Source organism: Engystomops pustulosus, chromosome 5 (genome assembly GCF_040894005.1).
Source record: "Engystomops pustulosus chromosome 5, aEngPut4.maternal, whole genome shotgun sequence".
NCBI lineage: Eukaryota > Metazoa > Chordata > Amphibia > Anura > Leptodactylidae > Engystomops > Engystomops pustulosus.
In genome coordinates, this window is record NC_092415.1 from 13405874 (window position 1) to 13420690 (window position 14817).

Here is a 14817-nt window from a genome sequence, read left to right on the forward strand (position 1 = left end):
AAAAAGGTATGAAATAAATCTCAGCCTGACATCTCCCACTTTATCGAAGGGAAATACCTGGGCCCCTGCAGCACAAAGGTTTAGAATGTATTATTTCCTGCAAAATGTTCTGCATTCTGATTGTTTCCTGAAGCCGGACCTTGACCTGCGGCTCTGCTAGGGTCACCCTGGTTTCTTTCTGCTTGACCATGAATTTACATTGACCCCCATAAAATAACTGATGTAGCAATTTTGATACATAATAATATATTTAGTTTGGCGGGTGAAATTGGGGTCCGCTGTGCCCATGGTTTTGGTTGGTGTAAGTGGTGTATGTTTTATAATGCCGTTTCCCTTTAAAAAAAATTTATTATATGTTTTTTTTTATTATGTTACAAATATAACCAGGGGTGAAGTTATTTTTGTGGCACCAAACAAAGTTATGTCTGCACCCCCCCCCCCCACTGCATAGCTCCTCCCTGTGCCTGAGGCTCACATTTTTAGATTTACTGTGTAGATTGAAACGTAATCAAGAGAGTCTTGTCATTAAAAGGATGAGGGTTTCGTTTATTTAGAAACAAAAGATACAAAACATCACCAAAAATGTAAAGGGGAACCTGTCACCAGGTTTTACACCATTCAACTCCCAGCCACCTCAGATAGGGTATGAAATGTCTTTTCTAGAATTCCCTCTTTTAGGAGAAATCTCACCAATTTACTTATTAAAAAAAATCTCCCCCAAAGTTGTGACAATGAGCAGAAGAGAGTCATATTTTGCCTGGGATGAGTCAAGTTTAGAGGCTGCATGGGAGCCTTCAGTTCTGTAGCACCCAGAAACATTCTCTGGTGTCATATTGAGCTTAATAAACTCATCTTTAAGATTTCATCTTGTGGTTCTGTGATCTACGGAGATACAGGCAGTTAAAAATGTTAGTTGTAGCTAAAGATCCAGTTCCACCTTCTTCTTTTTTTTAACTGCTTGCATGTACATAATAGAACCACAGGTCTGATCAGAAATGAAAGATGAGATTCTTAAAGGGGTTGTCCACTTTAATGGCATTCCAGAAAATAATTGATATTGTTTGTGTAATGAAAAGTTATACAATTTTTTTAATATACTTTCTGTATCTATTCTTCATGGTTTTCTATATCTCTGCTTGCTGTCATGCAACAGGAAGCTTCATCATTTACTTCCTGTATAAAACATCGGACATGTGATGTCACACAGGTGCACGACTTGTTTTAACAAACATTGTAATTAGAGCTGCGTGATGTTACACCAGTGCACGGCTCGTTATATCACATGACCACGGAGCGGTGTGTATCAAAAGGAAGTAAATGATAAAGCTTCCTGTTGCATGACAGCAAGCAGAGATGTAGAAAAAAGGTATATTGAAAATTTTATAACTTTTCATTACACAAACAATATTGATTATTTGCTAGAATGTACTTAAAGTGGACAACCCCTTTAATATGACACCAGCAGCACGTCTCGCATCAAACTCTCATCATGTGTTTGCCAAAATGTGCGACCCAAACGTTCCGAACTTGTGCATTCATTTCCGGTCTATGAACATTCCGGTCCGGACTTTCCAGCAAGAACACGATGCAAGTTTGATGCAAGATAGTCACAACGGAACCGATGCAAAGTCTAATCACGGACTTCTAACCTTCATAGATTTCTAAGTTGGGGGGCGGGTTGGAAGGGGTTAAGTGTCCTCGCATCATGCAGAGGTATTATGATAGGAATATCCCTTTAAAAAAATGAAATGCAAACCCAAGGCCCAGCGCTGATGTCAGCATAAAATCAGTTCTCCGTAGAGACTCAAAGACATAATGAGCGCTTGCATATTCCATGTCAGTTCTCTCTTAGTCACAGCCGAGGACGTTTATGACTAAGATCTGATGAGCTGAAAACGCGTCGGCTCCGGTAATGTGCGTTCTCATCATTGCTTCTGATGAAGTCATATGCAGATGTACTACCAGGGGTCCCACTTTGTAGTCCTGTTATTATATAATATAACATGATACCCACCTACTGTGCAAAATGTGCATGTGACATACCATCAGAATCTACCATCAGAATCCATCCTGATAAACCAGGGACATTACTCATAGATCCAGGCACCGGGACTGTGGTATCTTCTAATATTTCTTATCCATGGCCTCCTTCTTTCTAAAATCAACTGTTCTAATGAGCCAGAGGGGCTCTTGGGGCGTTACCACAGCCCCTCCGTGCTGTAGCTTCACAGGTTGTTACTCTTTCTCCACTTGCCCCTCCCTCTGCCTGCTGTATTCCCACCCAGTGGGAGTGGGGAAGTAATCCTTCACAGCGCAACAGCCTGTGAATCTACACCACGGAGGGGCTCTGGTAGCACCCCTCCCCCCAGTGTCCTTTTCGTTTATTAGCCTCATTTTTAAAGTTTATTTTAGAAGGAAGGAGGCCATTGATTACAAATATAAGACGATTCCCACAGTCACTGGGGCACATTTACTTACCCGGTCCTGTCGAGATCCCCGATCCAGACGCTCCGACAAAGATAAAGTCCGGCGTCCTGCATGTGTCGCTTCCCCGCTGAGGTCCGCCGGAGTTCACCTTCTTCCCGGTATATGTAAGTGCGTTGTATTGCGACACAATTTGAGATGTTAAACCCCGCGCGTTGTCCGAATCCGTTGGATTGTCCGACGTCCCGTACCCAGTTTTGTGTTGCGTGAAAGTCGGTGCTGAAGCGCCAAAATCCGATCGCGTGCAAAAGCCCTTCTAAATGCGGTGCACATTGGAAATTGTTGGATCCTTAGTAAATGAGCCCCACTGTGTCTGGATCTATAAGACCTTCAAGGGGTGACTTGACAAAGTAAATCCATTTTATTTGTTTTGTATAACACTATATGTGGCTATTGTATGATTGTATTCCTGTAGCGCTCAGGCTCTGTCTGTAATTCTCAGTGGTTTCAGAGCTGGTGGCTGGAGACTAGCTGCTCCATAATTTTCTCTCACAAGTAGTATCAGCAGGATTATGAAGGAATTAAGCACTTGGGGTGACATAGAAACTTCTTATTAGCTGCAGCAGTCTCTTCTCTTTAGGGTTAGCTTTTGTCACGTCTCATAGCTGTGCCTTCTCTTTCCAGCATCTCTTTTGGCTAACAATAGAGAGTTCTGGACTGAGAATCTCAATCGGGGTCATATAAAGTAATAATAAAACGAGCCCCCTTAAGAATTTGTCCGCCTTAGTTTTGCCTGCAGATTCCAAAAAAATTAGCAACATTGTAATTGTTTGGCAATACAGATTTCCTGGCATTCGATTTCCACAGCTCCTAAATAAAAACCTATATTTTTTACCATACAAGTTATGCCTGTTACCATGAAATGTATGTTGTTAGTAGCAGCAGTACTGTTGGTTTTATAATTCTGGATTGTAGCTTCTCCAAGTGCACTAGGGGAGTGTCCTCACACTGCTGGGCTCTTAGCTCTCTGCACTGAGCAGTTCCACGGTCCCTTCTCTCTTCTCTGCAGTATTCAAAATCTATCTGAAGATAATAGAACCACCAATGCGCTTGGAGAACCTACAGTTCTGGAATATAAATCCATATATCACAGTCTTGCTGCTATTCACAACACACACTAAAGTCTGATTCGATATCTCGCCTAACACTGGCTGCAGAGAGCTAAGAGCACAGCAGTGTGAGGACATGCCCCTAGTACACTTGGAAAAGCTGTAATCCTGGAATATAAATCCATATTTCACAGTTCTTCTTCTACTAACAACATACACAATGGTATGGTCAGTATTACCTAACACAGGTTGCACAGAGCACAGCAGTGTGAGAACACAACACCAGTGCACTTGAAGAAGCTACAATCCTGTTATATAAATCCATATTTCACAGTCCTGTAGCTATTAACAACATACAGAAAGGTCTGATTACACATCTCTCCATGGACCATACATAATACGGACTGCTGAGAGCACAGCAGTGTGAGGACACCCCTCCAGTGCACTCGGAGAAGCTACAATCCTAGAATATCCTTCAAGTCATTTGCAGCAAATAATCCATTTCTCTCCTATACTTGTGTGCGGTGAATATTTGTGTGTGATTAGCGCCGTTAACCATTGCAGCGCTTCGCGGATAGCCGCCCGCACCTTCCAATGTCTACGACGCTGGTGTTTCAGTGCCATTAAACACTGAAGAAGACATAAGTTTTCTTGCCGGGTTCCACATGGAGGCGCAGGGTTGTCCTGTGTCCTGCACTTCTCCTCCCCAGCTCCTGGGCTGTGTGCTCACACGTGTGCTCCAGGGTCACACGTGACCGGCCATACGTGACATATGCCGAGTGCAGGAAACAACGCTTACCAAAAACATTTATGCAACTTTTTTTTGGAAAATAGAAGCTTAGTGGAAGTGGTGGAACGTGACAATGATTTTTTTTTTATAGTTTATTGCTAGAAAAAGTGATGAATGCTTCAATTAGGGGGGGGGGGGTGCAACTGCTAGGACCCCCAGCAATTGTTAGAACAGGAGACAACTAGTCCCCCAAAGTTTCCCTCTATCAAGGATTTCTGTGTTTGACCATCCTCTAAGCTACTGGAGTACAATATGACATTGTCCATTGCTACTTCTATTGGATAACACCCCTGTAACTCCAGTCTTAGGAAGTGCCTTATCCTCTGTTTAGAATATTACATCAACTGAAGGCATTAAAGTCCCCATACGAGCCACCTAAACACGGGGCAGTAAACGCTCACGCGTTTCAGCTATGACTTCCAGCTATATGAAAGATTTATATCATGGACCGGCAACCGAAACGCGTCAGTCTGCTCCATTATGTTTATCAAGTTTTGTATATATGATGATAAGCTGGATACATTTTTTCATTATGCTCCCATCACTTCCAAAGCGGCATTCAAAGTTCTGCTGCTTTTACACCCTCCTCCAAATGTTATAACCTGGTGGCAGCATATTGTATGTGATTTCCAGCATATCTTCATTATTTCTTTCTATTATGCTATTTCCAGGATATTCCTGGTTGAATCCATATGCTAATGAGGCAGTCAGTGCACCCAGAGTGTGTCCTCAATAGCTGGAGCACTGCTTTTCCTCTTCCTCTAGTGGGATCTCAGGTTTCTCATTAGACAAATCTCCTACTTGTCTGATAGAGGCGCTCCAGGTGCACCGCCTACCTCATTAGCATATGATTTTAAGTGGGAATTTCTCATAACTTGCACAATGGACAGAAATAATAAATGTATTTTTTTGTAATCTTAATGTGTTTCTCTTTAATATGCTTAGGGCTGATGTTAGACTACATTTAGGAGGTAATTTTGTAATCTGATACACGTGATTCCACAAAAGTGTTTTTTTTTTGTTTTTTTTTCAAGGCCTATTGGTGTGGGTCCAATTGGTGGGAGAACATTTCAAAGTTCTTTGGTGACTGTTCTCACTGACTGCATTAAGCGGCAGGTCAAGTACACATACTGCCGCCGCATCCATTTCTATAGGAGAGATGGAAATTGGCAAGCACATTGCTCATGTATCTGCAGAACTCTTATAGAATAGTAGTGCTGGAAATAAACAAGCGATGTGCTCAGTAATCAGATTATCATCCCCTGTCCTCTTTCCACAATTGGTCCAGGTATTCACAAATCCACAGGGGGCTCCTGCTGCAGCCAGTTGCCTTACAGTCAGAGCAAGGTCGAGTCAGTAGTGGACGATCTTTAGGGACACAACTATATGTTATTATAATTGCCTTATAATAAGGGCGATAGCCTCGTGCAAGAACTGCCCCCACTGAGCCGCTGCAGTATTGAGGCCCCCAATGACAATACAAGGTTGATTACAGTTTGTGGGAGGCGATGCATTGTCTGAATAGCTGCCAGTCCTCCACAATGTCAGTATTCAGCAAATATTTGAATACAAAAGTATTTTCTTGTTGCCTTCTGGGGAGTCTTTGGGCAGAAGCCAAGATATTTGCTAAATAATAGATGAAGGCCATATGCCAGGAGAACACGCTGCTATACAGTGCACAGAAGGGGGTATAGTGTCCTGATAATGAAACCACTGCATCCGGGTGTAGTAAGATGGAGGCTGGTGTCTATATATAACAGCATCACCCACCAGGGCCTCATTGATACTGCTATAATCTAGCAACCTCCGGACATCTAGAACAACTTTCTTCCTGGTGTCTGAGACCCCAATGATCCTTATAGGGATACAGGATGGCTGGATATCCCATACCTGTACAAGGAGCTAAACACATTAGATATTTCCTGAAATACTCTGTGCTGCTGGAGACCAGTTTATGGCTTATAACTTGGCTTGATCTACATGTTGACCAAGGACACATCAACAGTCATATCCGGCACTTATCTCCCTAACATTGTTACAAGGATGGTCTCTTCCTGTGCTAAGAATATTTATCCCTTCCACCACAACTCCAAAGTTACCCGGCCAAAAATTAGTCTACTGTCCAGACTATTATTAAACGGAGCAGCTACAGGGGGAGAAGGTGCACTGTGTGTGTGGGGACATGAGAGCAGAGTGTAGACAGGACAGAGCAGACGTGATGCAGCTGCTTCCTGTGATCACTAAGCTGAGAAGGAGGAGCACACTGCATAGCTCCACCCCCTCACCCTTTCCTGACCGCGCAGTCCATAGTACGGATTGTTCTTAGCAATCAGAATGCAGGGCAGAAGAGCGAGAGGCCGAGGGAAGCACATAAAAGAGAATTATCAGAGAAACGGCTGCATTAAGGTAATGAATGAATACTGGAAAAACATTAGGTAAAACTTTATAAACTTTACTGTTACTTTGACCCACCTGGAACCCTGACCTTCTACTATGAGGCTGTGATATTCCAGTTGACTACCAGGAATCATCCACAACCAAATCCAGTCCCGATCCCACTATCATTGCATAGATGGTTAGATTACAGTCCATGAAATGAGGAGCACGGTTATCTCCTGAAATACTCTGTACTGCAGTGGGCATTGGTTTCTTTTCCTTTAGGGGAGTGAAGACCCTTATACTGACTCCCCTGACATGAATAAGGGGCGCTCTAATAAGATATTGTCCCTCTTTGTTCCCCAGATCATGTCCAGAATGAGGAGACCTACGCGCAGGCTCTAGATAAATTCGGGAGCAATTTCTTGAGCCGCGACAATGCAGATTTAGGCACAGCGTTTGTGAAGTTCTCCACTCTCACCAAGGAGCTCTCGACTCTCCTCAAGAACCTGGTAAGTGATTGCAGGACACGTCTTATGAATGCACTGAAAAGGAAACACTCTTTCATTTAAGGCATTTGTGTAACTTCATATTAAAGGGAACCTGTCACCAGGGACCTCATTTTCACTAAGGACAGGTTACAGAAGCCCAAGAATCCTGGATTGCAAATATGTCTTCCTACCATCTCTGAGCATTTGCATTACAATATAATTGTGTGTTATAACTTACCTTGCACCCTGACAGTATCCTCTGTGTAGTCCCAGGGGTTGGGCTTTGGTTTGAATACATTTCGAAACCCAACACATGACTTGCAGACTAATCAGACTAATCAGCTCTCAACATCCACCTTTGTGCTCCTGTACAGCTCCTCCCTCCTGCTCCTTCACATAGGTCACAGCCTGGTGAGCTGACATCAGTGGGAGAGGGAGGAGCGGTACAGGAGCACAAAGGTGGGGGCTGAGAGCTGAGGAGTCTGCAGCACAGACAAATCGCATGTTGTTATTTTGATATGCATCCAAACTAAAGCCCAACCCCTGGGACTGCACAGAGGAATCTGTCAGGATGGCAGTCAAATTATAACACACAATTATATTGTGATGCAAATGCTTAGATAAGGCAGAAAGGCAGATGTGCACTGCTGGTGTGATGGGCTTCTGTAACCTGTCTGTAGTGAAAACTGGGTCCCTGGTGACAGCTTCCCTTTAAAGCTGAACTAGAGAACGCTGTCCCACCTTGATATTAGAGTCTTCGTCTGAATTTGTGAATTGAAGAAACAGACGCTGGGGTCTCCTCACAGTCTACCAAGCACCGCGCCATATACTGTTAGTGGTTGTACCTTGGAATTGCAACTCAGTTCAATCACTTTAATGAGACTGCGCTGCAACCACAGTTGATGGTCACAGTCATATGAAGCCAATACAGCGCTGCACTAGGTGATAGACCCGGGTACTGCATGTTGGACCACACCAGTTTATCTTCATGACCTTTAATTGGGATAGGTCATACATATTTAATTCCCCTTTAAAGAAAATCTACCATCAACATCGATCATGTTGAACCGGGGCACTTACCCAAAGATCCAGGCACCGTGAGTCTGGTAATCTTTTTATATCTGTTATCCACGGCCTCCTTCCTTCTAACAATCAACTTTTATAATTATGCTAATGAGCCAGAAGGGCTCTAGGGATGTTACCAGAGCCCCTTGATGCTGAAGCTTCACAGGATGTTACACTGTCTCTCCCTCAGCACTTCCACCCTCCCTCTGTCTGATGTAATCACACACAGTGGAGGGAGAGACTGCTCCTGCACAGAGGGGCTTTGATAACGCCCCCACAGAGCCCCTCAGACTAATTAGCATAATTTTTTAAAGTTGATTTTGGAAGGAAGGAGGCTATATAACAAATATAAGAAGATTCACACAGTCCCGGTGCCCGGATCTATGAGTAATGTCCCTGCTTTATCAGGATGGATATTAATGATAAGATTTCCAAGGTTACAATTTAAAGGGGCTGGAAAAAGTGTTATTGTTATCCCCTATTCAGTGTTTCTGACCGGGGTTAGTCCCAGGTGTAGGACCTTTGTATACTTCTATCCTCTGTAGTGTAGACTGCTTAGTGCCATTATATAGGTTAAATAGAATAGTAAAAAACAACCACAAGAAATATTAGATCTGTGATGCTCTTTATTGTCTGCATGTAGCCATTCACTGACAGGAAGCTGAGATCTTACATTTGGTGATATCTGTATAACAATAGCAACAACCCTCAGGACTGTGTGTTTTTTGTTTTAGCTCCAGGGATTAAGCCACAATGTCATCTTTACACTGGATTCACTTCTTAAAGGTGACCTGAAAGGAGTAAAAGGGGTAAGTCGGCAGCCGGTCCACATAAACTTTGTCCATTGCTTCTTCTCTAGTCGCACAGATGACGTGCTACATTAGGCTGCGAGCACACGACCGTATAGGGGGCATATGTATAGTCACAAGCCTGCAGCCCTATATACATCCCCCATAGACGGCAATGGCCACATGGAGCGATACAGTGCCGCACACATGCAGCTCCGTATACGGGGACATCTTTCCCCGTGTTACAGCCTGTACGCCGTACATCTCTATGGAGAGGGGAGCATGCGGCATTAGTGTGTGGCCTTCTATGCTTTGGTGTTCATGTGTGTTCGGAAGGGGCTAGGTTGCCTTATTTCTGAGTTTTGTGTAGTTCCTGTTTTCATTTCAACATATCCAGTGATGTGACATGGCAGAGCCTGTCCTGTACAGATACTGAAGCATCAGGAGGCTGAGGGCGTGCATCACAAGAAGAATTCTGAATGCAGCTCAGGATTGATTGGAGGATTCTGCTGCTGATGCAGTCACTGTGTACATACATGACATTACTTATCCTGTACTGATCCTGAGTTACATCCTGTATCACACTCCAGAGCTGCACTCACTATTCTGCTGCTGGTGCAGTCACTGTGTACATACATGACATGTACTGATCCTGTACTGATCCTGAGTTACATCCTGTATTATACCCCAGAGCTGCACTCACTATTCTGCTGCTGGTGCAGTCACTGTGTACATACATGACATTACTTATCCTGTACTGATCCTGAGTTACATCCTGTATTATACTCCAGAGCTGCACTCACTATTCTGCTGCTGGTGCAGTCACTGTGTACATACATGACATTACTTATCCTGTACTGATCCTGAGTTACATCCTGTATTATACCCCAGAGATGCACTCACTATTCTGCTGCTGGTGCAGTCACTGTGTACATACATGACATTACTTATCCTGTACTGATCCTGAGTTACATCCTGTATTATACTCCAGAGCTGCACTCACTATTCTGTTGCTGGTGCAGTCACTGTGTACATACATGACATTACTTATCCTGTACTGATCCTGAGTTACATCCTGTATTATACCCCAGAGCTGCACTCACTATTCTGCTGCTGCTGCTGCAGTCACTGTGAGCAGCACTCACTTTTATCACTATTTTGCAGTGGTAACACTGTGATGTTATTGTGTCTTTTTGATGACATCTTGATCACTATTTGTTGTATTTCTTTCCTCTCTAGGACCTCAAGAAGCCATTTGACAAGGCCTGGAAGGACTATGAAACCAAATTGTAAGTCCTCCCAGCAATGGTGACAGTGATCATTTTTTATTTTGCAGATTTTCCATGTGCAATATTTTTTATATCATTATTTCTAGCACCAAAATTGAAAAGGAGAAGCGGGAGCATGCAAAGCAGCATGGGATGATCCGGACAGAGATCACGGGGGCTGAAATCGCGGAGGAAATGGAGAAAGAGAGGAGATTGTTCCAGTTACAGATGTGTGAGGTGAGACTGGACCCACCCAACTCTAAACTTATCCTTTAGGAAAAAAAAAGTAATTGTGCCCCATGTACCTGGTCCAATCATGCAAAATTATCACTAAAGGTGCTATCACATTAGGGTTAGGCGCTCCTGGGTCAGCTATTTTTTTCTCTGCTTAATGATCATTTGATCACTGCAAGACAGTCAATAGAAACAGCTTCTTGCCCTGCTTGTCAGGAAAGGACTACAAGCTGAAACTGGATTATTTTATCAGCTGCCAGAGGGGGAAGGAGACTAATTCTGTTGTCCATGTTATTGAAGGAGAAGAACCTCTCGAGTATAAGGCAGTATAGTTGAAGAGATTCTTTCTGTATCAAGAGTAAGAAGGAATTTTATTATTGGCTGCCAGAAGGGGAAGTAGACTTATTCTGTCTTATATATAGGAGAAGGCAAAGAACCTCTGCAGTACATGACACTATAGCTGATAAAATTCTGTCTGCAGACGAAATAATAAGTGATCTTATTATCAACTGCTGGAGGGGAAGGAGACCGACTCTGTCCTGCATGTAAGACAAGAGCAGGGCCTCTGCAGTACATGGCAGCACAGCTGAGTAGACTCCTCCTCGGTATAAATTATAAAAGGCTATATATTCTTTACTGCCAGAGGGGAAAGTAGACTGATTTGCCTTCAGCATCAAAAAGTAGCTGCAGCATGACCATCCATGCAGAGGGCACATTGGAGGAAAAAAAATGAATTTACTAACTAAACCTATCTTTGAAAACTGCTATTTTACAAAAGAATAAGTATCCCTATATTGTTACTCCCCATACCTGTAAAGTTCCACAGTCCATTCACTAATTGATTCGCTATCTATGCAAATGAGTCCAATCATCATCTTTCCTGTATATTCATGTACATCCAGCTCAGCCGCACCTCGAGATTCCTGACATAGGGAATGTTTTCTTTTCAGCTGAGCCACTCATCTCTCAGGAATGAGAAAGACGCTGGCTGTCTTCCTGAGGGAGGGGGGAATGAGATGTCAATCAGGAAGCTGGAAATGCGGCTGAGCTGAGAACATGAATATGGCGGACTGAGGTCATAGAAAAGATGATGATCAGACTCACAATGGTTCATTTGCTTGGTTCAACTTTATACACAGACTGTTAATCTTTACAAGCATGGAGAGGAACAATATAAGGATAGTTGTTTTGCTGTGTAATATCAGTGTGGGTTAGTTTTTAAAGGAAATATACCACCAGGATCAGGGTTTTCAAACCAAGCACACTTACATGCAGGCCTTTGGCCCCTCTGGTAGGATCTGCTCTGCTTTTAGATGTTAATGCCCTTGTTTTTAAGAAAAAATCAGGTTTAAGAAGTATGCTAATAAGCCTAAAGGGCCCTGGGCTCCATAGCTGTTAATTGAGGCATAATGTTAAAAGCTTTTATTAGTAAAAACACGGACATAAGAGGCTAAAAGAATAGTGGATCCTGCCAAAGGGGGCGCACACCGGTTTGTCAGTGTGCTTGGTTTACAATCCTTCATCCTGGTGGTAGATTTCCTTTAAGTCTACTTGCAGCGTATTGAGTACAGTATAGACCCACGTGAATAAAACCCAAATAATATGTCATGAAATATTGAAGAATTTTCCGCCTCCCCATACTGCAGCCCACACTCTGAAAACCAAATATTAGCATAACATAGATGCAATTATTTAATTAGCATCTCGCCCCCCGGCACTGATACACAGCGCTGAATACCCAGCTCATACAACCTGCAATTATCTACTAACCGCTGTATTACTCTTCTGACAGTATCTTATTAAAGTAAATGAAATCAAGACAAAGAAGGGCGTGGACCTGCTGCAGAATCTGATCAAGTATTACCACGCGCAGTGCAAGTGAGTACCCTCTAGGGGGAGCACTACCCACTAGTGTGACAGTAATGCAAAGGCACGGTGTGCATGTGGGGCCCATATGGCAACTTAGAATAAAAAATAAAACGTGTTTCTTTCAGTTTCTTCCAGGACGGACTGAAAACCGCAGATAAACTGAAGCAGTATATCGAAAAACTGGCCGCAGATCTGTACAATGTAAGGACCATGTCCAGCACCGGATACATGACTGGTTTATTCCAAATATACAGCGCCACTCCTGTCTGCAGGTTGCATCTGGTATTGTAGCTCAGATACATTCTTTTCAATACAACACAATGGCAATAACAGACCCAAACACGGACAGAAGTTGGTGCTGCTTGTAGAAGTAAGACAGGTTTTTTTATAATTGTGGAGCCGCTGTGACATCATCTGAATATAACTACTATAATACTGCCCCCTATGTACAAGAATATAACTACTATAATACTGCCCCCTATGTACAAGAATATAACTACTATAATACTGCCCCCTATGTACAGGAATATAACTACTGTAATACTGCCCCCTATGTACAAGAATATAACTACTATAATACTGCCCCCTATGTACAGGAATATAACTACTATAATACTGTCCCCTATGTACAAGAATATAACTACTATAATACTGCCCCCTATGTACAAGAATATAACTACTATAATACTGCCCCCTATGTACAAGAATATAACTACTATAATACTGCCCCCTATGTACAGGAATATAACTACTATAATACTGCCCCCTATGTACAGGAATGTAACTACTATAATACTGCCCCCTATGTACAGGAATATAACTACTATAATACTGCCCCCTATGTACAAGAATATAACTACTATAATACTGCCCCTATGTACAAGAATATAACTACTATAATACTGCCCCCTATGTACAGGAATATAACTACTATAATACTGCCCCCTATGTATATGAATATAACTACTATAATACTGCCCCTATGTACAAGAATATAACTACTATAATACTGCCCCCTATGTACAGGAATATAACTACTATAATACTGCCCCCTATGTACAAGAATATAACTACTATAATACTGCCCCCTATGTACAGGAATATAACTACTATAATACTGCCCCCTATGTACAGGAATATACCTACTATAATACTGCCCCCTATGTACAAGAATATAACTACTATAATACTGCCCTCTATGTACAGGAATATAACTACTATAATACTGCCCCCTATGTTCAAGAATATAACTACTATAATACTGCCCCCTATGTACAGGAATATAACTACTGTAATACTGCCCCCTATGTACAGGAATATAACTACTATAATACTGCCCCCTATGTACAGGAATGTAACTACTATAATACTGCCCCCTATGTACAGGAATATAACTACTATAATACTGCCCCCTATGTACAAGAATATAACTACTATAATACTGCCCCTATGTACAAGAATATAACTACTATAATACTGCCCCCTATGTACAGGAATATAACTACTATAATACTGCCCCCTATGTACAAGAATATAACTACTATAATACTGCCCCTATGTACAAGAATATAACTACTGTAATACTGCCCCCTATGTACAGGAATATAACTACTATAATACTGCCCCCTATGTACAGGAATATAACTACTATAATACTGCCCCCCTATGTACAGGAATATAACTACTATAATACTGCCCCCTATGTACAAGAATATAACTACTATAATACTGCCCCCTATGTACAGGAATATAACTACTATAATACTGCCCCCTATGTACAGGAATATAACTACTATAATACTGCCCCCTATGTACAGGAATATAACTACTATAATACTGTCCCCTATGTACAGGAATGTAACTACTATAATACTGCCCCCTATGTACAGGAATATAACTACTATAATACTGCCCCTATGTACAAGAATATAACTACTATAATACTACCCCCTATGTACAAGAATATGACTACTATAATACTGCCCCCTATGTACAGGAATATAACTACTATAATACTGCCCCCTATGTACAGGAATGTAACTACTATAATACTGCCCCCTATGTACAGGAATATAACTACTATAATACTGCCCCTATGTACAAGAATATAACTACTATAATACTACCCCCTATGTACAAGAATATGACTACTATAATACTGCCCCCTATGTACAGGAATATAACTACTATAATACTTCCCCCTATGTACAAGAATATAACTACTATAATACTGCCCCCTATGTACAGGAATATAACTACTATAATACTTCCCCCTATGTACAAGAATATAACTACTATAATACTGCCCCCTGTGTACAGGAATATAACTACTATAATACTGCTCCCTATGTACAAGAATATAACTACTATAATACTACCCCCTATGTACAAGAATATGACTAC

General features: G+C 42.0%; 1 protein-coding gene across 5 annotated transcripts in view; it reads left to right on the forward strand.

The window, feature by feature from the left end:
• Positions 1-14817, forward strand: part of ASAP1 (ArfGAP with SH3 domain, ankyrin repeat and PH domain 1) — a 160628-nt gene that overhangs the window by 109461 nt on the left and 36350 nt on the right. For all 5 annotated transcript variants that reach the window (XM_072151179.1, XM_072151183.1, XM_072151180.1 and 2 more), the window contains 6 exons: positions 7066-7211; positions 8990-9064; positions 10283-10332; positions 10419-10548; positions 12338-12423; positions 12540-12615. In XM_072151179.1, coding sequence (XP_072007280.1) covers positions 7066-7211; positions 8990-9064; positions 10283-10332; positions 10419-10548; positions 12338-12423; positions 12540-12615 — 563 coding nt within the window. The remainder of the gene's footprint in view (positions 1-7065; positions 7212-8989; positions 9065-10282; positions 10333-10418; positions 10549-12337; positions 12424-12539; positions 12616-14817) is intronic.